The following is a 24,014-nucleotide window of genomic DNA, read 5'->3' on the forward strand; positions in this document are numbered from 1 at the left end:
AGGCAGCTAATGTTGAGAAAACAGAGCAGAATAATGACAAGGGCAGTTTAGTCTCTATAGAAACAGTTTATTAGATAGTCTTGTCTTTAAACTTAATGGAAGAGAGGAGCTGAAGTGGGAAACCCTGGCAGGCAGCTCAGATAGAGAGCTGGTGTGCTCTCATCTGGGGGATCCGTGTCAGTAATGACACTTTATTTTCAGTGATCCCCTCACCCATCTCGCTGCTAATGAGCTCTCTAAATGAGAGTGAGCAAATGCCCTTTCCTTTCCTAACACAAGCAGGGACTCGTTCGGATACTGCTTCAGATACTACTGTTCAGGTACTTATTTTCCTCAGACATGATCTGGTACAGGTTTCAGTGGATTCTTCTTTTCTTTCCACTTGAGCAAGCTGCTCCAGTGGAAGAAGTCCCTGCCCATGGCAGGGGTTGGAACTGGATGAGCTTTAAAGTCCCTTCCAACTCAAACCAGGCTGGGGTTCAGTGCGTTTGTTCTGACCATGCTGAGGATGGTGGTGGTGGGCAGAGGAGCTGTGCTGTGTCCTGGTGGCAGGAGCCCTCATGCTGACACGGTGCCATGCACTGTGCTGGGGCGGCAGCGCTGGACACAGGCATTCCATTTCGTTCCAGACCATGGTGCTGTTCATCAATGGTGCTGGCTCTGGTGGCATCCCAAGGATGCCGCATGTCCTGCCTGCTCTGCCACTCTGTGTCACCTTGGAGCTGTCGTTTAAAGGGTGAAAAAAGCCCATTTCTCCAAAACCCAGCTGGAAACAGCACGTTGTTATTCAGCACATCCATTCCCCATGCATACCTGCAGTCCGTCTGCTGACTGCCATCACAAACAGAAAGCCCTTGGGTGGTGTGGTGGGGCAAGGACCATTCTATCAGCCAAACCCCACCAAGCTGCCCGCGGTTCCTCCTTCAGCAGCAGCAGGGTTTGGTTCTTGTGGTTGTGGCTCACGTTTTGCTGCAGGATCTTTATTATCAGTGCTAATGCACAAGAAGAGAAGAAACTGAGTTTTCCAGTCCCAAGAGCAATTTTCAGGGCTGGCCGTTGTCAAAGAGAAACCAATTCACTCCTGTGTAGACGGAGTGGATTTGCAAGGTTGTGGCATTACATTTGTGTGCTAACCAGCTTCTCCCTGGGTTTTCAAAGCAGAGCATGAGCTGAAGTCTCCCCTTACCTCTCTCTTCCTCTCTGTGACACGGATTAATACCAGACTCTCTTCCCAAGCTCCGAGGTAGTTTTGCTTGTCAGATCCACGGATGAAGGATGCTCTGGGAGTTTGAAGCCGGTTCCCAAGCAGCGAAGGTCTAACATAAGAAACCACAAACAGCTTTTTCTTTTGACTTGCTGTCTAATGGCTCGTAGGATCCTCTTGCCTCCCTGGATAAATGGATCCATCCTGTATAAGGATGAGGGAAAGGCAGAGGTTTTGGGTACCACATCTCACCAGTTTTCCACCCATCAGGAAGGGATGTGTCACCCATGATCGCCCAGTTATTGAGTTGGTTATTGATTTCCTAATCATTTTCCCTACACAGGCCCCCATCCTGTGTCACTGCCAAGGCAGATCACAAATGGAAGTGCAGCTGAATTGATGGGGGATTGATTAAAGCTCACTGTAATTATTGGTTCTCTGTTGCCTGAGCCAGACAAATCAATGTCAGCAACAACAGATCTGGTCCTTTATACAAGCCCGGTGAGCGCTGGTTTTGTTAAGCCCACCTGGGAGCCCAGATTGAGCCTTCAGCACAGCCCAGGGAGTTGGGATTAGCACAGGCTGGCTTTTTCCTGGCTCATTTCTGACTCCTGTGGGCAGGAGCGTAGTTGTACCCAAACGGGCTTTAGTTCTTCCTCTGCTGTGTGACATCCTGATTGCAAATCTGCAGCACCAGGGGCAGGGAAATCTGAAACAGAGTTTTCTTGTGCCCAGCAGTTGCTCCCTCTATATTCATCCCTGCAAAACCCTTCATGCTGAGGCTGTTGCCTTTCCTGCTGTCTGCCTGTTGGTTTTCCTGCCTGGGACTAACCATGGAGCTCACAGGTTCCCTTGCTTTGCCCAGCATCTTTGTCCCACACAGCCCTAGCAAGCAGGGACACGTCCTTCTGTCCCTGCTTTGTGTTCCCAAAGCTTTCTGTCCCTGGAGAGGTTCTTGCTGCAACACAGCAGCTGGAGAGCCGGCTCCGTGCCGAGCCGGGGTGGATGTGTCGGGGAAGCTTTCTTCTGCAAATGTTGTGCTGAGCTGTTCGCTTGCCATAATTAATGTGTATTAAGATGCATAATTACAAACAGAAAGGAAACACATTTTATTGATGATTAAAAGCCCAAACTGGAGGAATATCCCAAGGGTGGCCTCGAGCAGAGTGGGGCTAAGGGTGGGGGGTGACTTGCTAGCCCAGTCCTGGGGAAAAAACCATCATCTTCCTCTGCGGGGTGGGGAAGATGCTGAGCTCAGCACATGGATCAGTGCCAGGCCCAGGGTTCCAAATGACAGCTCAAAAGAGCAGTGGCTGATCCTCTGGCTGTGATCCTGTAGCTCCTGCTGACTTGAGGTCCCATCCAGTTGCCTTCAATGCCCTGGAGGGTCCGTCGGGAGATCCAGAGAGGAACTTGGGCAGAACCCCAGACCTCCCCATCCCCGTGGGCACGGGGGGAGCAGCAGAGAGGCGGATGCGGTGCCGTGGAGCGGAAGATGCTGTTTGCATCCGTGTCCCCCAGGGAGATGTGCTGCTGCCAATTTACACAGCCCTTATTCTTACAGCAGGGCCAGCAGACGTGGAGGAGACCACAGGGGAGGAGTGTTGGAGCTGTGGATTCACACACACACTTATGCCGATCCTGTTTCCCAGGCAGCTCGGCGGTGAAAAGCACAGATTGTTCCAAGTGTCCTCTCCTCCTTCGTATTGATTCTGTGTGTGCAGCTCCAAAGCTTCCTGCTCCCATGGCTGCTGCTGCTTCGTGCCTAGCCAGGCTTACTGTTCCCCAAGCTGTCCCTCTGGGGCTCTGCCTGTGCCCTGCCTGTGCCCTGCCTGCTCTGCAGACACAGGAGGCATCCTGTTCCAAGGCCCTTTGCCTCCCGCATCCTTTGGCTAGAAAAGCCTCATGCCTCTCAGCCTTCCCTTGCCTCCCCTTCCCACCTTACCCAGGGAAGGTGGTGAGGTTTGCAAGGTCTACCTGAGCTTCAGAGCAGAGGGCATGAAGCCAGCAAGGTGTCAGAAGAACATTGGGTGTGGAAATGCTTGAGACATCACAGAAGACAGGGCAGAAGCAGCATTGATGCTGCTGCCATAGGGAAATGGGTTTCTAGGAGGTGGAGAGAAACTTCTCATTGCTTGGATGAGGTGGGCCAGGGCTCCCTAAAGCATCCTTGCTTTCCCATGCAGGCAGTTTGCTCCTCGGGTAGCTAAGAGTGAGTCCCATTGGGACATTGCTGGTGTTGGAAGCAGGGTCCAGAGCATCCTGACCTTAAATATTAATATGTAGAGCATTTTGCTCACATGGAAAATTGATTTTCTTTTTTAACCACAAAGTATAGTGGCTTTATAACCTTCCTTCTGCTTGACAGAGGCCATTTATAACCTGCCTTCATCACTACCTGTACAAGCTCCAGTCTAACCCATCTTCAAGGAATTCCATAATGCATTTTTAATTGCCGGCTGCTCCTGGACAAGATTTATATATTTTTTCAAGGACTGGCCCTTTTGTTGGTGCTTGTGTGTGTGCTTGGTGAAAAGGGATAAATAGCACCAGCGCGATAATGCTGTAATCCGGGCGGCAATTTATTGGTGGCATTTGCTGCCTGATGGCTTTTATCTTCTGGGACAAGGAAAACCAGCTGGGAAACACGAATTAAAACCCAGCACCAGCTCGACTGCTTCTGTGAATCAGCATGGTTCCCTTGGCTGTGGAAAACTGATGAGCTGGGCTGTGATCCTGTCTCCACCACCGGCTCCTCCCATGGGAGGCAGCAAGATGCTTGTGGAAGGGGGTTGGAACTGGATGATCTTAAGGTCCCATCCAACCCAAACTGTTCTATGATTCTGTGTTAGGGAGGTTGTCACCTTCACCTCACAAGGACTTGAGGCTTCATTGCTGTGTAATTCTGCTGCCTTGAGGATCTGACCCTCCTCCAGAGGAAGGATGGGGAGTGAGGCTTTCACAGCAGACCTCGTCCTTGCCCTGTGGTCCTTGCCTCTTCCCCAAAGGCTGTGCAAGGTGATGCTTTGGGGCTGCCCCACTCGTCATTCATAGAATCATAGAATGCTTTGGGTTGGAAAGGACCTTAAGATCATCCAGTTCTAACCCCCGTGCCATGGGCAGGGATGCCTCACACTAAACCATGTCACCCAAGCCCCATCCAACCTGGCCTGGAACACTGACAGCGATGGAGCATTTACCATGTCTCTGGGCACCCTGTGCCAGTGCCTCAGCACCCTAACAGGGAAGAGCTTCTGCCTTAGATCTAACCTGAACTTCCCCTGTTTCAGTTTGAACCCATCACCCTTTGTCCTGTCATTCTTGGATGAGCTCTGCCCAAGGAGGGCACCCATAAGGCTGTGGTTCCAGGCTCTGTGAGGACCTTAACTCATCCCATCTCTTTCTGCAGTGCCCTGAGGACCTCCGACCCATGAAGGATGGCACTGGTTGCTATGACTACTCCAAAGGGATCGACTGCTCGGATGGCTTCAACGGCGGCTGCGAGCAGCTCTGTCTGCAGCAGACCCTCCCTCTGCCCCACGACCCCTCGTCCAGCACCATCTTCATGTTCTGCGGGTGAGTCCCTCCCAATGCTCCATCTCCCACTTGTACATAGATAACCTGTGCCCATTTCCATCCCTGCCAACCCTCCTGCGCCACCATCCCCAAACCACTGCTCCCAGAGAGTGTTTTAATGTGTCCAGAGAGGGTTTTCTGGGGTGCCCAAAGAACTTTAGGCTGTTTATGGAGCTGATTTCCGGTAGGGAATAGAAGCACCTGGTTTGCCTGCAGGCAAAAGCATATGGGAGTGCACAGAGCACTGTGAGCAGCTGCACCTTCCTCCTCTCCCCCTCTGTGTGACGGCACAGTTTGATCTGTGACTCACTGCGAAGGGACCCAAAAACTGTACATTGGGTGTTGGAGGGGGAAGGTGGAGGAATTGTTTAAAAAACACTACTTTTCCCCCCTCCCCCTCTCCCCTGTGCCTCTCTCAAAATAGAGTTTCATCCCCGATTTTGGCCAAGATCCTATAATCCTACACAATTTAGCATTTTCTCTCAGGAAAATCTCCCTGGCTGCAGCATGTTCTAAAAGGAGCTCAGTGATTATCTGGCTTTATGCTGCACAGCTGCAGCCATCCAGCCAGCCATCCATTGCCCGGCCCTGGCGCTCTGTACATTGCATCCCTTGGCTGGGTCATGCTCTTGGGCACATGCAGGAACCTACTTCACATCCCGGTGGGAAGGTTTAGGGTAAAGAAGGGGAAAAGGAGCTCTTTTGGGAAAGAAATACCCACAAGGAAGCAAATTCCTACCAGTAACTCCAAGGAGCATCCACTGAATCCCAATGCTGCAGGTTCAGCATCTCCTCCAGCCCTGGCTGCTGGTTGCAACTGGGGAAGAGCAGCCCATGGAGCTCTGCCCGTATCAGCTTCTCTCTTTTTATCCCTTTTTGCTGGTTTCCCCCACACCACCTTCTTTTCTATGCTGGTTTAGCAGCACAGAGCAGTTGAGACACTGAGAGCAAGCACATTGCACAGTGCCTGCCAAAGGGGCTGGAAATCCATATGGGCACCAGAAACCTTTGTGGGGATGGTCTAGAAAATCATGGTCTCCATTCACACCCATACAGGGAATCTGCGTTTTGGTTTTCCATCCCCAAGGGCAGAGACTCTTTCCCACTTGGTTTTTCATAATGCCTTTTCCAGGCAGAGCTGCACCTGGGGAACAGGCAGGGAAAGGTGTGACAGGCGGATGCAGGTTTTGCTTACAGCACTAAAATGCAGCAGAGGAATGGGAGAGAGGAGCAAACCTGGATGGAGGTGGGATTGATGTTAGCAGAGTGCTGTGGCTGTGGGAAGGAAGGGGCAGGCAGGGAATGGAGGTTTCCTTGTCGTCTGGGAGCCAGTGTGAGGAAAAAGGGCAGAGAAAAGAGAGGGCAGGATGAGCAAAAGATGCTCCTGCTGGCTGTAGTTAAATCACATCCTTGCTGCCTACCTTAGTTTCCCTTCCTGTCTAAGACGAGCGTGTGCGTCTTACCCACAATGTGCTTGAAAGTAGGACCAAAGGGCAAAGGAGCTGTTTCCTTGCATGGGGGCACTCCTGGGTGGAAGAAAGCACAGGAGCTTGAATTTGCCTTGGGAATGTTTGTACACAAAACAGCACCTTCCCAGGCAGCTGCTGTAGGTGTTGATGCTCGGCTGGGCTCATCAGAGACTTATCCCACCGCAGTGGCCTAGTGGAAGGTGTCCCTGCCCGTGACTGGGACTCAATGAGCTTTAAGGTCTCTTCCAACCCGAACCAGGCTGTGATTCTAAGTAGCTTGTGGTGCTCCACAGGTGCGTGGAGGAGTACAAACTGGCCCCGGATGGGAAGTCCTGCCTGATGCTGTCTGACATCTGCGAGGGCCCCAAGTGCCTGAAGTCAGATGCCAAGTTCAACGACACCCTCTTTGGAGAGATGCTGCATGGCTATAACAACAGGACCCAGCACGTCAACCAAGGGCAGGTGTTCCAGATGAGTTTCAGGTATGGCCCGGTTCTGCTCCTAGCTTTGGGAACATTGGGATGGTGAGATGGGATGAAGATCCACTGGTACAGAGCCAGCATCTCTGATGGGTTCTCTAGGGGAAGAGAGCAAGAGGACAACAGCCATCTATGGTTTTCCTACTTGCTCATCCTTCCTGCAAGCACCAAGACCCTCCTGGGCCAGTGTGTGTCTTGTCAAGTGTTTAATTGCATTTGATGGGTTTTTCCAGGCAGTGTTGCCTCATCTCTTTCTGAATACTGATGTCTTTCATCTCCATGATACCCTGTAACAAGGAGTTCTGCTGTTTAATCGCATGTTGTATGAAAGGCTGTTTCCTTGAGCATGTTTTCAACCTGTGTGAGCTGGTTTTACTCAGAGTCCCCAGTTACAATACTGGGGGGAGCTGTAGATATATATATATATACATACACACACATATATATAATAACATAAATAAGCTGAACGTAGATACCCCTACCAGAGTGCAAATAGCAAACAGCAAAGGTGTTTGCAAGCTGCATTCCGGGTATGTCAGGAGCGCTGTGGGTCAGATGTGCATGGCAGGGAGAGCAGGATGTGAGCTGCAGTGCTCACAGAGGGGAGCTTGCTGGTAGCTGCTGAATTCAGGCTGGAAAACGAGTTATTTATCTATTTTAATTCACTTCTCCTGAATACAGACACATTTTGGTTGGGTGATAAACCAAGGTGGGCCTATGATCAAAGCAGCAGCAGTGATCACAGTCAGGAGAGGATCCAGTGCATATCCCACACAGATGCAATTCTTCCTTGGCCAGCATCTCCCAGTGCGCTGAGGGTTTCTCTTCTGCTAAGGCACCAAGACCCTGTTGCTGCCTCTGATTTTAGCTGGAGCAGGGAGCTCATCACTGCTGGCCACGGTGTTTCTCTGGGCGCTTTTCCCCCAGCTGAATGCAGAGCCTTCCTAGCAATGCGTTCACGCTGAACTCTGGCCTTCTGCTGTCTCCATGGCAGATGAATTATGAGCTCCACCAGCACAGAGGCGCTCAGAAAGGCACAGCCAGCAGAGTGCTTGGAGCCACTGGAAGTGAGAATTGACAGCGCACGGAGGCAATTTTCCCAGTGGGCTCCTCTTTGCTTTCTCTCCCTCCCACATTGCAAGCGTCAGCAGGTCCGTCAGAGCTGAGGTTCGCCATGAGCTGGCAGCTCTGGGGGCTTCAAACACTCCCCAAGTGTTCTCCTGGGAATGTCAGACCCAGGCAGGCTCCTCCTGAATGAGGGCCAGCCCCAGCTCGTGCCATCAGTCCATAAGCACCAAACCTCCTTGTGCAGCTCACCCATAGCCTCCTGCAAAGCAGGAGGGTTGAAAGCCATCCTCCTCCTGCCTCAGCCAGGGCTGGGGACTAAAGGCTGCTTTATGGCTACCAGGAAGGAAACACATCCCTGTCCTCAGGGCTAAATTCCAGCTGGGAAGCATGCAAGGTTGTCTGTGGGTCTGGTTTATCTGGGAGATGTGTCTCCTAGGAGATGTGGTTTCTCCTGGTTGATGCGGTTCCTTTCCCCTGCTGCCCTGGGGATGCTGAGTTTGAGCAGTCCCAGGCTGGACCAGGAGTGGTTCCTACTGGAGCTGCCTTTGGCCTCTTTACTCTCAGGATAAAAGACCTATGCTGTTGGGATTGGATCTTCCCTGGGGCTCTGGCTGGTGGGTTTTCAGGGCTGTTGGTGATCCATCCTCTCCCCATCCATGGCCAGCCAGGCTGCCTGGGTGATGGCTGTGGTGCATGCAATGGGAGGAAGCATCTCCCAGTGAGGCTCTGCACAGTGGGAGCCAGGTCTTCTGCACAACCTCAGCATCACAGACAGGATTTTCAGTGCCCAGCATCAGTTGGGGGATCCCAACAGGTCCAACAGCCGGTAGAAGCAGGGGAAATCAGGTCTAAAGCAAGAGCAACCTTCAGAGCACATCCATATGTTGCGTGTGATGCACTGGCTTGGCTGGAGGCACCATGTCTTGCTCCACAAATGCTTTCAGCAGCCTGGAAGGTCGGCATGGCTGACCTTTCCCATTGGAATGCAGCCTGTTGGATCCAAAAGCCCTGGGCAGTTATGAGAGGAGCTCAATTCACCCCATGCAGTGTCCTTCCCTGCAGCCAGGCTGCCCGGTGTGTCGGAGGGTTGCGCTGCAGAAGCACCATTACATCATCCCCTAACAAGGAAAGAGAAGGAGGTTAATGGAGAAGAAATTATTAACTGAAAGATGTAATTTGCCTCTGATTTTCATAGGTATTCAAGAACCTCTCTGTGCATTAAGACACCAGCTGTTAGAGAAGCCCTTAATTTGGTGCATTTGAAACATAGCAGGAAGCTGCCTAATACCAGGGATTAAAAGCCTGTTTCTGCGAAGTAGGAGCAAGAACCTGCTATCAGAACAAGGGGCTGAGTATTTTAGAGAGATTTAGAACTGCTGGGATCCTTTAGCTATGCAGATGTGACAGTCAGTTGAATGGTGTCTGCTTCCCATGTCGCCGCATCTTCAGTGTCTTTCATAAATAGGATATTCTCAATTTGCCAGGCGTGTCAGCATGGGGTTGGGAGGAAGCCTTTGTACTGGGAAAAGTTGTCTCATGGACCCTGGCCTGGGCAACACCTACCAGTTACCAGTATTTGCATCCCATTGGGGTGGTCTCTTTGTCACCAGGTCTGCAGCACTGATTAGTCTCTACCCTTCTGATGGCTGTGCGGTCATAGAGTTGTAGAATCCCAGCCTGGCTTGGGTTGAAGGGACCTTAAAGCTCATCCAGCTCCAACCCCTGCCACGGGCAGGGACCCCTTCCACTGGAGCAGCTTGCTCCAAGCCCCTGTGTCCAACCTGGCCTTGAGCACTGCCAGGGATGGGGCAGCCACAGCTTCTCTGGGCACCCTGTGCCAGCGCCTCAGCACCCTCACAGGGAAGAGCTTCTGCCTTATCTGCAACCTTAATCTTTCAGTTTAAAGCCGTTCCCCCTTGTCCTATCACTGCGTGCTCTTATAAAGGTCCTCCCAGCAATGGCTTGGCATGGCACTGGGATGTAGCTGGTGTAACACTGATGGCTTTATTGTGTCTGGTCAGCACAAGAGGATGTGGGTGTGCAGCAAGAACTTTTAGGATCCAGCAGGAGGATGGTGTTCGACGTGAGCACGCAGCACGCCAGGCTGGTACTGGGGGAGCTGTATAGTTTCGGAGGTCCCAGACCTTATAGCAGCCTGCGGTTCTAGTCAGTGCTGCATGAGATTTTGGGTTTCCCCTTTAACCTGCATCATTTTATCTGAGGGGTAAAGCAGCACCCAAGCACTTTAGTGGCAAGGGGAGGATGGAGGAAGCAAATACTGGCTGCTGTGACTGATGTACCCACAACAGGGGTGGACAGCAGTCAGTTTATACTGCATGCACTATATGTGCTTTATATATACAGCTGCGCTGGTGTGGCACCTTATTGTGGTACATAGAGCTTGTGTTCCTGCTCTCACATCCCTGCATGCTGGTGCCAAGGACCTTTTCCCCATCCATCAGTGCAGCGAAGCCACAGCCCTTCAGGACGTGAGCACCACAGCAGCTCAGTCGAGCTGTCATGAGCTAGGAGCTCTGTGACAGCTTTTCCTGTACTGAGATGGTTTAACAACCACTAATGATCACTGTGGTGACTGGGGTGCTCAACTCACCTGTTGGACAAGCCTTCGTCAAGGCTTCAGCTTGGAGGAGTGCACCACATCATTGCTGCTGCTGCTGTTTTACTGCAAGGATTTAAATCAAAGTGCTCCTCTGGTGATGCTTCTGTGTGTCCCTCGCGGGTGTTTTGGTAGGGGCAGAGGAGGGATCTTTCATCACACACCAGAACCCTCCCCACCCTTGCTCCTTCCACTGTTGAGCCCAGAGCACATTCAGAGCCGCCTTCTTCTGGGCATCCATCTCTTTTTGTTAAATAGGCTCTTCTCTTTGGTGGAATGCTGCATGATGTTAATAAATAGATGGGATTGGAGCTGATCTATTCCAGTCACACCTCTCGGTCTAGCCGGGAGGCTCAGCACTGGATCCAGCTCACTAAAGACTAGATTAGAGTGATTTCCCCCTCCTTGCCTCACGTTGGGGCAGAGCCCCAACTCCACACCATCCCCAAATCACCCGGGGATTATTTTCCAAATGGGTTGTTGATTCATTCGTTATCTGTTTTGTGCCGCCTCTTTGCCACGAGGGAATAGAGATGTTTTGTTTAAAAGCTGTTTGCAGTTTCAGATTGTTGCTTTTATGCCATTAATATGGAGAAATCCCAGACTGCTACCTGTGGAGCCAGCTTCACTTGCTGGATTATTACTGCATGGCAAATGGGATGTCAGAGCACTCCCTGGGGAGCAGCCGTCTGCCCTAACCAGGGTCCTTTCCCATCCCTACCTCTGGCACTGCCTCTCATCCCAGCTCTCGTCCTTGGCATAGCCCCAGGATATGAGGAGCAGTTCATTCATCCACAGCCTCCAGTGATTCCTTCCCATTGGAGATGCAGCAAATCCAGGCAGTTTCTGGGTGTTGGGGGCAGATAAGCAGCCAAAATGGTTTGGTGGCTGGAGTGGGGAGAGGATTTGTGTTGGCACAACCCCACTGCAAAACCCCTGCTGAGCACCAAGTGTTCTCCCCTTCCCATAATCAAGGATGGTGACTCCAGAGGGTGCAGGGCTGCCACGCTGAGCACCCTTCCCTCTGCAAACCCATCCTGTGAGGATGCTTTTCCATGCATCCTCGCCCATCAACCAGTGCTGCTGCTTCACAGCCTTGGGGGAAGGCACAGGCTGTGTTGAGCACAGCTCCAAGGAGGCCAGGATGCCGTGGGGAGGGCTGGGTACCGGCTGGCCCCAGTGCGGCAGCGGCTCTGCCTGCACGCAGCCGCGCTGCCAGGCGCGCGCCGGGTCGCAGAACTGATGCAGGGAATTGTCATAATATTGATGGGGAGTTTGGCAAGTTAATTTTGAATCTGTCACTTCCCCTCGCTGCTTCTCAGCCCTTAATAAACCAGCGCGGCGGTGGCAGCGCGGGGGGAGCTGACAGCTCAACACCATCGCTGCCGCAGGGATGCTTTGGGAAACATCCCCATCGCTCTTCCTCCGCTGAGGGAGGCTGCACCCAGTGTCCCCACTGCCATGGATGCTGCTAGGGGCTGGGGTGGGTGCTTAGCATCCAGTGATCATCGCATCTGGGTGCTAGAGGCTGGGGGGTGGCTTTGTGGTACCTCCTGGTTTGGAGCTCATGGGTGAGGATGTCCTGCATCCCCCTTGGCATCACAAACGTAATGTATATAACCAGTTAAATGAATGATATTGTCGTTCCCTATTTCCTCCTCTCCCCACCTTCTGGCCCCGAAATCTCCACACACACAAGTTATAATTGCACTGCTTATTATTCCTGTGCTGGTGAGCTGAGTGCCAGCCGGGACACCACTGCCTTGTTTACCTATTACCCTTCAGGCCAGGATAATGGATGGATCCCTTTTCCAGTGGCTGCCTTCCATTTCATTCCTCTTTTTATTATTTGTTGCTGCAATTCTATTACCTGTTCACAACTCAGAAGGCTCAGACATGCTACTTGGAAGCAATGATGTCTTTCCAAGCCAGGATAATGCCTCCGGCCTTGGTCCTCAGTAGCAGGTAAGGGGGCTGTTAGCAGTTTAGCAGCGTTGTGGAGCTACTGAGGGATGTGATGCTCCACTGCCTACCCTGTTCTCAGTCTGTGCCATGCTAGCGATGCTGCCTGCAGAGCAGAGATGTCCTGATGCCCATCTGTGGCTGTGCCACTGGCAATGGCTTTGCAGCCCCCAAAGGGTCTCCAACTGAGCTGTTTTTATTCAATCCCATTTTCTCTCCTCTCCTCCTCGCATCGAGGCCATCCTGACTGCTTTCTTGAGTTCATCCAGCCCTTTTCAGAGCCCACAACAGGTTGCACAGAGACACACGCTGTGTATTTTGAGCACATCTTCGCTGGCCAGGCTAAGCACTGAGGATCTCTCAATTCAGTGTATAATGACTAATGCAATTAGCACAGCGCTCCATCAGCCCTGCTCCGGTTCAAAGTTAGCATCCCACCAAAGAGGAGAACAGATTGTGCAGCTTGGAGCTGGTATTTCTGACAGGCTGCAGCCACGTGCTTGTGCACTGCATTGGGAGCTCTTTTGTATTCTTCTGGAAAAACAAAAGCAAATCTGGTGCTGGTGATATCCTGAAGATAACACAGGGGTCCAGGGTGGAAGAGATGGTGTTTAAAACACACTGATCGACTGAATAATAGAGGTATTTTAAGTACTAGGGGTACTCAGCCTTGTTCTCTGCCTGGTGTGAGTAGGATTATGCAGCTTTCAGCTCAGTCCATGCTCTGGAAGCTGGCTTTTCAGCCGTGCACATTGGTGAGTTGATGTTGCAAAGGGGAGCTTGGCCCCCAGAGATGCGCAGAGCTGGTGACCATGGCAGATGTGGGTACCACGGGTATGCGCCCCATACCTCATAGGCACAACCCAGAGCCAAAGCACTGCTGTTGGACATATATCAGCATGAAGCTGATGGAGCCTCCCCCATGGGCTTTTCTGGGCTCGGGGACCAGCCAGAGGTGCAGTTTCCCTTTACCCCAGCAGCGAGGGATGCTACAGAGCTGCTCTCAACCCTGCGCCCCTCTCCCCGCTCCCGCCGGCCCTGGCAGCACGTTTGTGTGCGTGCAGATGTTTGTATTCTCTGCAGCTGATGAAAATATTCATTATCTTGTTAGCTGCTGCTGCAGCAGGAAGCTCGGATTTGCATTTCCACAGCGCAATCACAGCCTCTCACCCGGCAGCACTAATTGGGCAGAGCAGCGCTGGGCCCAGGCCGGGAGCCTTCCCTCTTGCCCTTGCCACTGCCAGTGGGGACCGCAGGGAAGAAGTGCCATGGCCATGGGGGCACACCATGGAGGCGAGGAGGATGATGGGGTTCAGAACAGTGTGATGGATGGGTTGGTCAGCGCTGGTCCCTGTGCAGGATGGGAGCAGGCAGTGGGATCCCAGTGTGGGAATGCTGCTAGGCAAGGTATGAGTATGGAGAGGCTGCGTCTCCTCGCCCTGGGCCTGGGAGCTTCTTGTGGGATGGGAGGTGAAGGGTCTTGGGGAATGCTTGTCCCTGTGGGACATGGGCTTCTCCTGCAAGGAACCTGCCCTGTTGTCATCAGCCTGCAGAGGACACCCGTGTGCCCCCAAAGCAGCTGTCAGTGAGGTCTGCAGGGTCCACCCCATGAAAAGCTGATGGTGACACCTTTGTGTCCTGAGCACGAGGGAAGGATAAAGGTTTGGAGAGGAGACATGGACCCGCACAGGAGGGGAGCGACCAGACACTGGTGTTGGCCACTTCCAGAACCCTCCTGGGTTTGATGCAGTGATTTGTGTGCCATCGTCCTTTGTGTGCCATTCCTCCATAGGCTGAGGAGGTTGGGGCTGTTCAGCCTGGAGAAGAGAAGCTGCGTGGGGACCTCATAGCAGCCTTCCAGTACCTGAAGGGGGCCTATAGGAACCTGGGGAGGGACTCTTCGTCAGGGACTGTAGTGACAGGACAAGGGGTAACGGGTTCAAACTGAAACAGGGGAAGTTTAGATTGGATATAAGGAGGAAATTCTTTCCTGTTAGGGTGGTGAGGCACTGGAATCAGTTACCCAGGGAGGTTGTGAGTGCTCCATCCCTGGCGGTGTTCAAGGCCAGGTTGGATGAAGCCTTGTGTGGGATGGTTTAGTGTGAGGTGTCCCTGCCTGTGGCAGGGGGGTTGGAACGGGATGATCTTGAGGCCCTTTCCAACCCGACCTATTCTATGATCCTCTCGTTTACCGTTCCCTTTATGGTGCCTGCTAATGCCAAGGCTGCTTTTGCTTTTCGCAGTTCCCAGTGCACCCAGGAGGTTTCCCCTTCCCCGTGCCACAGGGAGCAGTGTGCGGGCTGGACTCACTGACCTGCTGGCCTTTCCCATCTCTGACTTTTATGGTACTAATTATAGCGGGTGTTATTGCACAGTTAATCTGCATTATTAAGAGATGCGGTGGAGATTGGTTTTATAATAATAACAGCTCAGATTTATAGAGTACCTTTCATCCCAGGGGGTCCTTGTTGGCTTTATAGCCTTGTAGTGGTGCTCAGGCTTGCAGAGGAGGAGTTGCTGCTGCTTCTTCCCTCATCTGAAGCTGCTCTTGGGGCACGGGGGCTCTGCACCCATGTGGGACACATGAGATAAGGATTATGTTCAGCTGAAAAGGAAGAAGAGAATCAGGCGGGAGGGTTTGAGGCAATAAATTGTAGTCATTTGACTTCAAGCTATGATAGGAGGTTTTTCCATCATGCCATGGGCACTTCTTGGTGGTCACCATTAGCACGGTCCATGGGTTCATGCTGCTTGCACCACTGACACCGCTCCGGGGACAAGGCTGACACTTACCAGCCCGTCACTGCTCTTCCTTGCTAGTGCCAGCACTGGTCTATGGAGATTCCCCATCCAGGGACTAAATCAGCTTGACATTGACTTAGCAATGTGAATCCTTGCTCCAGGCAACGCAGTCACGAGCAGGCAGCAGTGTGGGGATATCCAAGTGCTCTGCAGCTATGCCAGCTGTCGAGCCATACCTGCTCTGAGTCAGCAGCAGGGCTTGGATGCGGCAGAAAACTTCTCCTTGCGCTTTCCCATCCCAAGTGATCTCTCCAGAGGTGGAGGATTTGCCCTTCTGTTGTTGCAGTGTAACTTGTGACTGTGTAGACCTGAAGGGAGATGCTTGGTTTGGGCTTGGGGACCATGAGTTTAATCCACTGTCCACCAAAGGTGGTGCACAAGCTGTGCTGGGAGCCCTCCCATCTCCTGCTGCATCCTATCCATAGGGCACCTGGGATAACCTGGGAGATGTGTATCTTCCACTGCACCTACTTCCTGTCTTGAATGCTGGAGCTGTGGCTCAGTGCAGAGGCATGCAGGAGCAGATGGTGGGGACCAACCCAGCATCACTCATTCTCCTCATCCCCGCTGCCGTCCTGCTGTTTCCCTGCCCAAACTGCAGCTGGGCAAGAAGTCATCTCCCATGGGCTGTTGTCTTCAATACCAGTTTCCTTGAGATGGAAGCCTGGGGGTGTTTGTGCCATTCATTTCTCCCCAGCAGGGACCAGGGGAGCGCAGTGCAGGCAGAGCAGCCTGTGTGCCTGTGCCGTAGCTTCCTGGGGATGGTGCCATCAGCCAGCTGTGCTCATACCCACCGGCAGCAGGTGAACATCTGGAAGGTGTGATGGCACTGCCACTTGTGATCCAGCAGCCGCAGAGCCGGGGTGTGATGTCCCACAGAGCTGGGAGGAGGGAAGCAAAGGGGAAAGTGCTCCAGGGCACTGTGCTGAGCCATGGAACGGGACTCGGTGCCTGCCTCTCCCAGGGAGGATGGCGAGGGGTGAGGTTGCTGCAGGTGCCTCACCGAGCCCCATCTCGCTGTGTGCAGCGCTTCGTGGCTTCTGTAATTAACTTCACACAGAGACTCGGCTTTGCAGATGTGGTCACAAATCCCAGCTAATTCACCATATGCTCTGGCTGCCAGACAGCGCCGGGAGCTGCCACTTAGGGATGCATCCCTGAGCGCTGCCTGCATGGGTACTGCCTTCACCCTCCATGCCTCTCCATGGGAGATACCTGGGTCTGCACATCAGCTTGCTGTGTCCGTGGTGGTGGGTTTGCTGCTGCGCAGAGCTGTGGGCTGGCCAAGCATCCTGCATGGGCACCTTGGGCAGGCACCGGGCGCCGCTGGGCTCACCCCAGGCTGGTTGATCCTGTCACAGGGGACAGTGGTGCAGCTGCAGCCCGTGCTGGTGTACGGCAGAGCGTGCGTGGAGGGGAAGCAGGAGCATTAACTGCGTTGAAATGACTTTGTCGGAGTGCCAGCATATGAAATGCGTGGTGGTATTGCAGCCCTGCCACTGCCTGTGGCTGTTTTTGCTCTGCTTCTAATGACTAATAGAGAGAAGACAAAACAATTTCTATTAGTTTCTCCCACGCCGCAGTGGGTTTCTTATTTTCCAAACCTCATTAGAGTTTGTAATACTGTGGTGGTAGTCAAGAGCAGTCCGAATCACCCTGGGGGGAAAGAAGAGATATGATGTGCAGCCCAGTATTAACACTGCTCCTGGCTCATTTCCAACATCCCTTCTGACTCCTTTCCAAACTCTTACACCTTATCTCCATCTTAAAGGTTAATGATGGAGCTTAGGAGAGGGAAAAAACATGCTTAAGATCCCAAATTGTTAAAGGGAATGGATGCGTGTGCTGAGCGGAGGGCTGGCTCTGCATTTACATTGCAAAGGCAAATATTATTTAAAAGGCAGTGCTTGTGCTTCCCAGGGCGTTGCAGCTGGGATGTGGGTTTCCCTGTGGAAGAGCTGGTGGTGTGAGGGGCTGCAAGAGGAATCCTATAGGAACTGGATCCAGTTCCTTGGGAAGTCGCAGCATGGAGTCCTGGCTCCTCTGGAGTCAGTGGGAGTTCTGCGTTTGTTGTCTCATTACGAATAATGCCAATGAAAGCACCAGGAATGGAGCTGTTGGAGCAATGCTCAGGAAGTGATTGCAAACAGCACCCAAACAGTCCCCGCGCAAAGGGACCTGCAGCCTTAGATCAGCTCATCCTTGAAATCATCATCCAGAGGAGGTGTCCAGCCCGGCTCTGGGATGCTCAGGCATAGAAAACACATCCCCATAGAGAAACAGAGCCCAGATCATCTCGCCCTGGCCACAGCCTGGTGGGCAGGAGCTCCATGAGCTGCTCCAGGTCTGCCGCTCCATCCACATTGTTCAACAGCTGGAAGTTGCTGAACTTATGGAAGCCAACAGGGTCGGGCCCTTTGGCTGTCAGCGACGGCAAAGCTGATGGAGGGAGACACCTTGAAGGGCAGATACATGGAGCAAGACACGGATCCTCCTGTGCTTTGCAAACAGGCAGGTTTCTCATCAGCCACATCCGCTGCTGGGTATTTCCCAGACCTTCCACACAAGGAGGGATGGCACAAGGGTCTGACATGTCATCGTGGTCCTGCCACTGGGTTGGAGGCTTAGGACAAGGCTGCTAAGGCTAAAACCCAGCCAGATGTGGAGCTGCTGCCTACCTTGCTGTTGGGATAGCTGAACACTTAATGCAGGGCCGCATGGGTGAGGGGTTTTGGCCCCTTGCTTGTTTGCTTTGCCCCTGCAGGAGAGGAGCAGATGGGTGTGTGTGGAAGGGCTTGTTCTGGGTGCTGATGCACCTCAGTGAAGTGATGCTCAAGTGATGTGACTTGAGCAGGACAACAGTAAGGAGATTCAGCTTAAAGGCGCAAAGTGTTGGGTCAGACACATGCTGGGCTGTATTTCATCAGCTTGTCCAAGCAAGCAGGGCCTCAATGAGGAGGTCTCCAGCAGTAAATGCAGATTGCTTGGAGCCTGCTGTGTCAGAGGGAAGAGGCTGTCAATGGACTCTTTCAGGCTGTGATGCAGCCAGGAGATCTTAGCCAGGTTCAAGTGTTCATGGTGATGGCAGGTTCTGCATCAAGTCGTGTCTCCCAGCTCATAGGAACTGAGATATGAATCCCAGGGGATTCACTCCCTGCAAATGTGGGCTTCTAGGAGCAACTTGTGTAGAGTTACAGGCAAACACCAGGCAGGTTCCCACTCTATTCCCTTTCTCCAGCCACGGGTGTATCCATGCTTTTCCCCTTCATTCTTTCATTCTCAAACATGGGGGGTTTGACTTCTCTTAAAACCTCTCGCAGAAAATCACATTTAAACTTAGGTTAAGCATGAGAAATTTGAATCCCAAAGGGAATAATCCATATATTTGCCCAGCTCTGTAACAGGCTGAAAACTAGAGCTTTGCATGGGATTCCCGGCTCCATAATGAAGGCATAAATCCAGCGTTGCCTGCCTGCTGCACAGGCGCCAGGCGTTGCTGTGGGAACCAGAACTTCCCAAACCTGTATTTACTCAGCACTCAGTTCAGCCTCTTCCCAACAGGCATTCCGGAGGGAGGGAGATCCACAGCCTAATGTGGAGACACTGGAATACTGGAATAGATAGCTGGATAATGGGGAGCAGGGAAGGGAGAATAATGTAAGGTGATGAATGGGTGCTGTGGGCACTCACCTGAGCTTCAGAGCTTCTGCTGCCTGGAGCCATGTGTTGGTGGTGGGCCTCCTCCAGCAGCAAGTCCCATCACTGGTTGCCTGCTCCAGGGCTCACCAGGAAGGAGATCTTTGCTTCTATTGCTTCTCCCTTGCTCCATCCCAAAGCACATTCCTGTGTGTTTCCTTTAGAAGTGGCTTCAGGAGAAGATGCAGTTTTCCTCCATGTTGGTGAATATGATGCTTGAGTGCTTGGTGGCATCACCGGGCTGTGTGGTCCAGGTGTTAGGGTTTGGGAGATGCTTGGGGACGATCTGTATGAAAACCAGGTTGGAATGGTCCAGTGTTGGCAGAGCATGGCACTGTTGATCTATTTGTCATCCTCTATTTTGTACTTAAAAGAAACACCACCTTAAAAATCTCTGCTCAGGTTTTGCAGCAGGTTCAAATGGAGTTGATAAATAGCTTTGGATCAACTCAATTCCTGTTTTACAGTGCAGAAACTACTCACCAGTAAGGAATCCCCTTCCCTGCTTCTGCTGGCTCCTTGGAGCATCGCTGTTCCCACTGCCCGCATCCTTCTGTCCGGCTGTCTCAGGTCGCGAAATCCCATATCCAGATGTCATTTGCTGGCTGTCACCATCTTTGTGCCACAGCTGGGGTCACTCCAAGCTCCACAGAGGGTTCTGGGGCTCGGTTTGAGGATGTGTGGAGGGGATGGTGCTGAGTCCCATGCACATGGGGACATCACACCAGCATCGTGCTTGCCCACAGGCACTGCGGCCCCTGTGCTGGCATCAATTTACCTCAGGAACACCTCAATTTAAATGCTAATTCTCCTGTACCTATGGGTAAGGCAGCTATTGCATATTGTCAGGCTGTTTAGTGCTGGCACTGAAGTGGAGATACCCGCTGGGGACAGGGTGGGGAGGGATGGGCAGCGCTGGTCTTATCCGCAGCACAGGCGCTGATGGAGGGATGGGGATGGCGATGGTGGCCGCACCGTAGGGATTTGGATTGATGCTCTCTTCTGTCCCCATTGCAAACAGTGGTTAGAGCCAAAAGCTAGGGAGCTGGAGGGAGCTCCAGCGAGATTGGTCTCTCCTTTTACACCCTGCTTCGTTACACAAGCGTGGGGCCTTGCTAAAATTAATGACCAGTAAATTTGGAATAAGTAACTGGTGCTTCAGAGGGTTTGCATTAAGCCTTTATAATTCACCCGTGCCTGAGGTCACAGAGACACGTGGGGGCAGATTTACGGCATGCTTACCTTCTCCAAAGTGGCTGTGGAAACAGGACATCCTCTTTTCTGTCTTCCAGTGGCTTCAGATTAACTTTCTTTTGGTGATGATAAGCTAAAAGGAGGCTATTTCTGCATGTCCCATGTCAGATGCAGGCTGGGCTCTTGTGAGCTTCCAGCCACCCCAGTAGGAAAGCTTCTCAGAGGGGAAGTTAGGTCAAAACCTGGCACTAAACAACCTCAAATCCATCATTTCTCCCCAAGCCATTGAGGGCCAGAAATAAGGGAGATTAATAAATGATGCTTGCTAGAGAAGGTGTCCTTCCAGACTTGCATACCAGAAAGCACCGTCCTCCCATAGTCACTTTGCTGAACACAAACACTCTGGATGATAATGTGATTAACGTTTGTAGCTGTGCTGGCTCAGATAAGGGTAATTAAATCTCACGCTCCAAGGCATAAGCTAATCACTCGTGGGGTCATTTTCTATTACTATTATGGTTTTACCCCTTCATGAATATATTTGCCCAGTTGCTGTGATTCAAGGCGTGCATCCATGGCCAGCAGTGGAAGGAGGCAGAAGCCCCATCCCAATTGATGCTTGGGTTTGCAGTAGGAGTTGCACAGGAGCAAGGAGGTCTCTAAAAGGGTCAGTGGGCAGAGTCCACCCCTGAATGTGAGTCACCAGCTGATGTTTCACTACTGTTCCCACTGCAAGCTTGGCCCTGGCTTAGAGCTCCTTTGCCATGGGACGAGGTGCCCCAGGGCTCAGCAGAATCATTCCATAGACCAGGACCCTGTGGCTGTGGCCCCATTCAGGAGGACCACAGCACTCCGGCTGTTCCCAGTGCCTGCATTGGGCTCTCCTGCTCCCCCAGACTCCCTTTTGCTCAGGGATGCTGTGGGATGCTCATCAAATTTTGGATGCTTCCTGTCAGCTGCGTGAGCTGATACCAGCCCTGCAGAGCTCAGCAGTGCAGCCCTGCTCTGCACCGCACCACGGCTGTATCGCATGACCTTGGGTGTATTATTTAAGGTCAGATTCCCCCAAAGCATCTCTACTTTGTGTATCTAAGACAGGAGAACACAAGCACAGCGGGATCTTGCTGCCTGAGCCCTCCTCCTGGTACCTGAGCAGCCGCTGGTTGCCTTTATCCCAGCAGCATCCCAAGACCGAGGGAGCTGCTGTTTGCTGTGTAACCCAGTGGGTCCATTATAGACTCAGCCAAGGTCACAGGAAGTGTCCACCAAAGCCAGGGTTTTGAGCTCGGTTTAATCCAGGTGACTGCTTTCCTCCTCAGCAAACCCTGCCTTTATAAAAGCCTTTGGCCATTTGACCTTTCCCAGCATCAAGGCTTGTTTGTCTGGAAGTCAGCTCCCTCCCGAGGCAGGGATGTACTCTGCATTGGATGCTACTCGGGACTGGTGCTGCTAGGGCGAAAGAGCATTTCCTTGTATAATGACTCAGTATCTGCACAGTGCCCTGAGAGATGATGAGATCCCCACCAGGAGAGTGCTGCCAGCTGATGCGTGCGTTGTGCTGGATGAGAGCAGTGTACTCACTGCTCCTGCCAGTACCGAGCATCTGCTCTGTGAGTGATGGGGAGATGCACGGGGGCAGAACAAGAGACAGAGGAGGATGCTGTGGGACCAACAGGGGCTGGGATCAGGCAGGTTTGCCTGGATCTCTCCTGATCCCATTGGAATAAACCAGTAGGAACCATGAGGTCCCGAAAGCATCACTGTGCTTCTTGGAAACGGCACAGACCCGCAGTTGTGCGCCCTGCACCCATTCAGAAGTGCCAGTGGCTCAGCCAGCACATGCACAGGGATGCTGTCACATCCCTCTCCTCGTCTGTGTCCCTGGCCCTCACGCAGAGCCTGATGGCTTTGATCAGCGCTGCCAGAGAGCACAAAGCCTGGTAGGAACCGTTCTGTGCCTCCATGGCGAGCAGCGCCGGAGCCGCAGGGCTGTTAACGAGGAGCAGAGGAAGAGGAGCTGCAGCCCTCTGCCGGCTGCGGGCCCGCAGCGCACGGCCCTGGAGCCGCCGGATGCGGGGGGTCCCGACGCCTGCCCCCCCTTTTGCCCTCTGCACCCACACGTGCAGTGGGTGCTGGTGTGGAGCCGGCTGATGGGGCTCTGCACCCCATGGGTGCTTCCTCCAGCATGGATTCAGTTCATCCCTGGGGTGATGGGGAGCAGGGGGGTGGAGGTGGGAAGAGGATGCAGGAAGAGTTTGGTAGCAAAATGCATCATTGACGCGCTCCTGAAGCCTTCTTCTATCACTGCAGGACAGGAGCATGTGTGTGCTCACACCTTGACTTGCACTTGCCCCTTGTTTTTCCCTGTCATTTTGAGCGTGGAGCAGTTAAAGGAAATGGGATTGCAGCATTTGGCACTGCAGAGTGTGGCGTTCTGATAAATACCTGTTCATAGAGGTGTCAGCTCTGAACAGCAGCTCCTGTGTGCGTGTTCCCCTTGTATTGGTGCGCATCTCCTGCTTCTTCCTCCTCCGCTGCTCATGTATGGACCCACCAGCCCCTGGGGTCTGTCCTGTCACCCCGTAGATTAGGTGTTAGGACAAAGCTCTTCCCTGTGAGGGTGCTGAGGCGCTGGCACAGGGTGCCCAGAGAAGCTGTGGCTGCCCCATCCCTGGCAGTGCTCAAGGCCAGGTTGGACACAGGGGCTTGGAGCAAGCTGCTCCAGTGGAAGGGGTCCCTGCCTGTGGCAGGGGTTGGGGCTGGATGAGCTTTAAGCTCCTTTCCAACACAAAGCAGGCTGTGAGTCTGTGAGCCCAGCTCAGGCACAGGGACAGCTGCTCTGTGGGCTCGTGGCATGGGTGGGTGTTCGTGAGATGGTCCAGGTGGGTTTGTATGGGGGTAGAAGGAGATGCTGCTTCTTGGCATCTTCTCTGTCCTGTGCTTGCATTCAGGGCTCTGGGTTAACTGAGTCTTCTGGTGTCTGCTTCTTCAGGTGTTGGTAGCACTGATGCTTTCCTCCCTTTTCTGCTGAGGCAGAGCAGCAGGGACACGGAGGCTCCTTCCCATGCTCCCTACTGACTCGCCTCGCTTTGCAGCCCCTCATCCCAGCACCCACAGCTCCTGGCTCTGCCGCGATTGCAGCTCTCCATTTGCATTGTAAAGACAGCAAGAGGCTCAGAACAGCAAAGCACTGCTCCAGCACCCGGCATGATCAACGGGGCATGTGTGAGCATGTGTGTGAGCGAGGGGCTTTTCCCCTCAGATAAATAGACCGCTTTGGCAATACCTAAAGTGAAGCTCCTGAGATGCAGTTGGATGCTGGTGGCTTTCAGATGAGGGTGCTGCTGCCTGATGCATCCCACTTATATGTCCCCACCTGCAGCTCCTCATCCCAGTGCTCCTCACCCACCTCAGTGCTGGAGCATCCCCAGGCTGGTTGTGTGGGGCTACAGCCTCCTGCTCACCACTGGTGTGGGATGAATGGGCCGTATCCTGACCCTGGAGCAGCAGTAGGGCTCCGGGGAAGCGCTCCACCAACTCAGCATCGCACTGCAGTGGTGGCCGAGGTGTCCCCACATGTGAGATGATGCTGGAGCATCCCCCTCCATGGATGCGCTTTGGGGGATAAAGCCAGGGAAGGGGAATGAAACCAGGAGCTGCTTAGAGGAAAATCTGTTCCTAACAATGCAGCTGGGGCTGAGCCTTCCCCAGCGCCTGGCACTGACCTGATTTCACAGGAACCTCCCTTTTTCCTGCTCCGCTGCCCTTTTGTCTCCGCTCCCAGAGGACACGGAGCCTCCTGGCCTATATTTTGGCTCTAAGATCAATATCCAAGCTCCCCCCTCTCGTTCCCTTTGCGCAGGCGCGAGGCATTTCGCTTGCGGGGGGGAGGCTCGTCTCCCAGAGACCTGTCTGTTCACCGGTTCAAATCATTGCCCCGCTATCGT

The 24,014-nt window shown here is 53.0% G+C and overlaps 1 protein-coding gene across 6 annotated transcripts in view; it reads left to right on the forward strand.

The window, feature by feature from the left end:
- Window positions 1-24,014, forward strand: part of ASTN2 (astrotactin 2) — a 340,921-nt gene that overhangs the window by 197,703 nt on the left and 119,204 nt on the right. For all 6 annotated transcript variants that reach the window (XM_065695849.1, XM_065695846.1, XM_065695847.1 and 3 more), the window contains 2 exons: window positions 4,614-4,780; window positions 6,543-6,731. In XM_065695849.1, coding sequence (XP_065551921.1) covers window positions 4,614-4,780; window positions 6,543-6,731 — 356 coding nt within the window. The remainder of the gene's footprint in view (window positions 1-4,613; window positions 4,781-6,542; window positions 6,732-24,014) is intronic.

The sequence above is a fragment of the Lathamus discolor genome, chromosome 15 (genome assembly GCF_037157495.1).
Source record: "Lathamus discolor isolate bLatDis1 chromosome 15, bLatDis1.hap1, whole genome shotgun sequence".
Taxonomy (NCBI): Eukaryota; Metazoa; Chordata; class Aves; order Psittaciformes; family Psittacidae; genus Lathamus; species Lathamus discolor.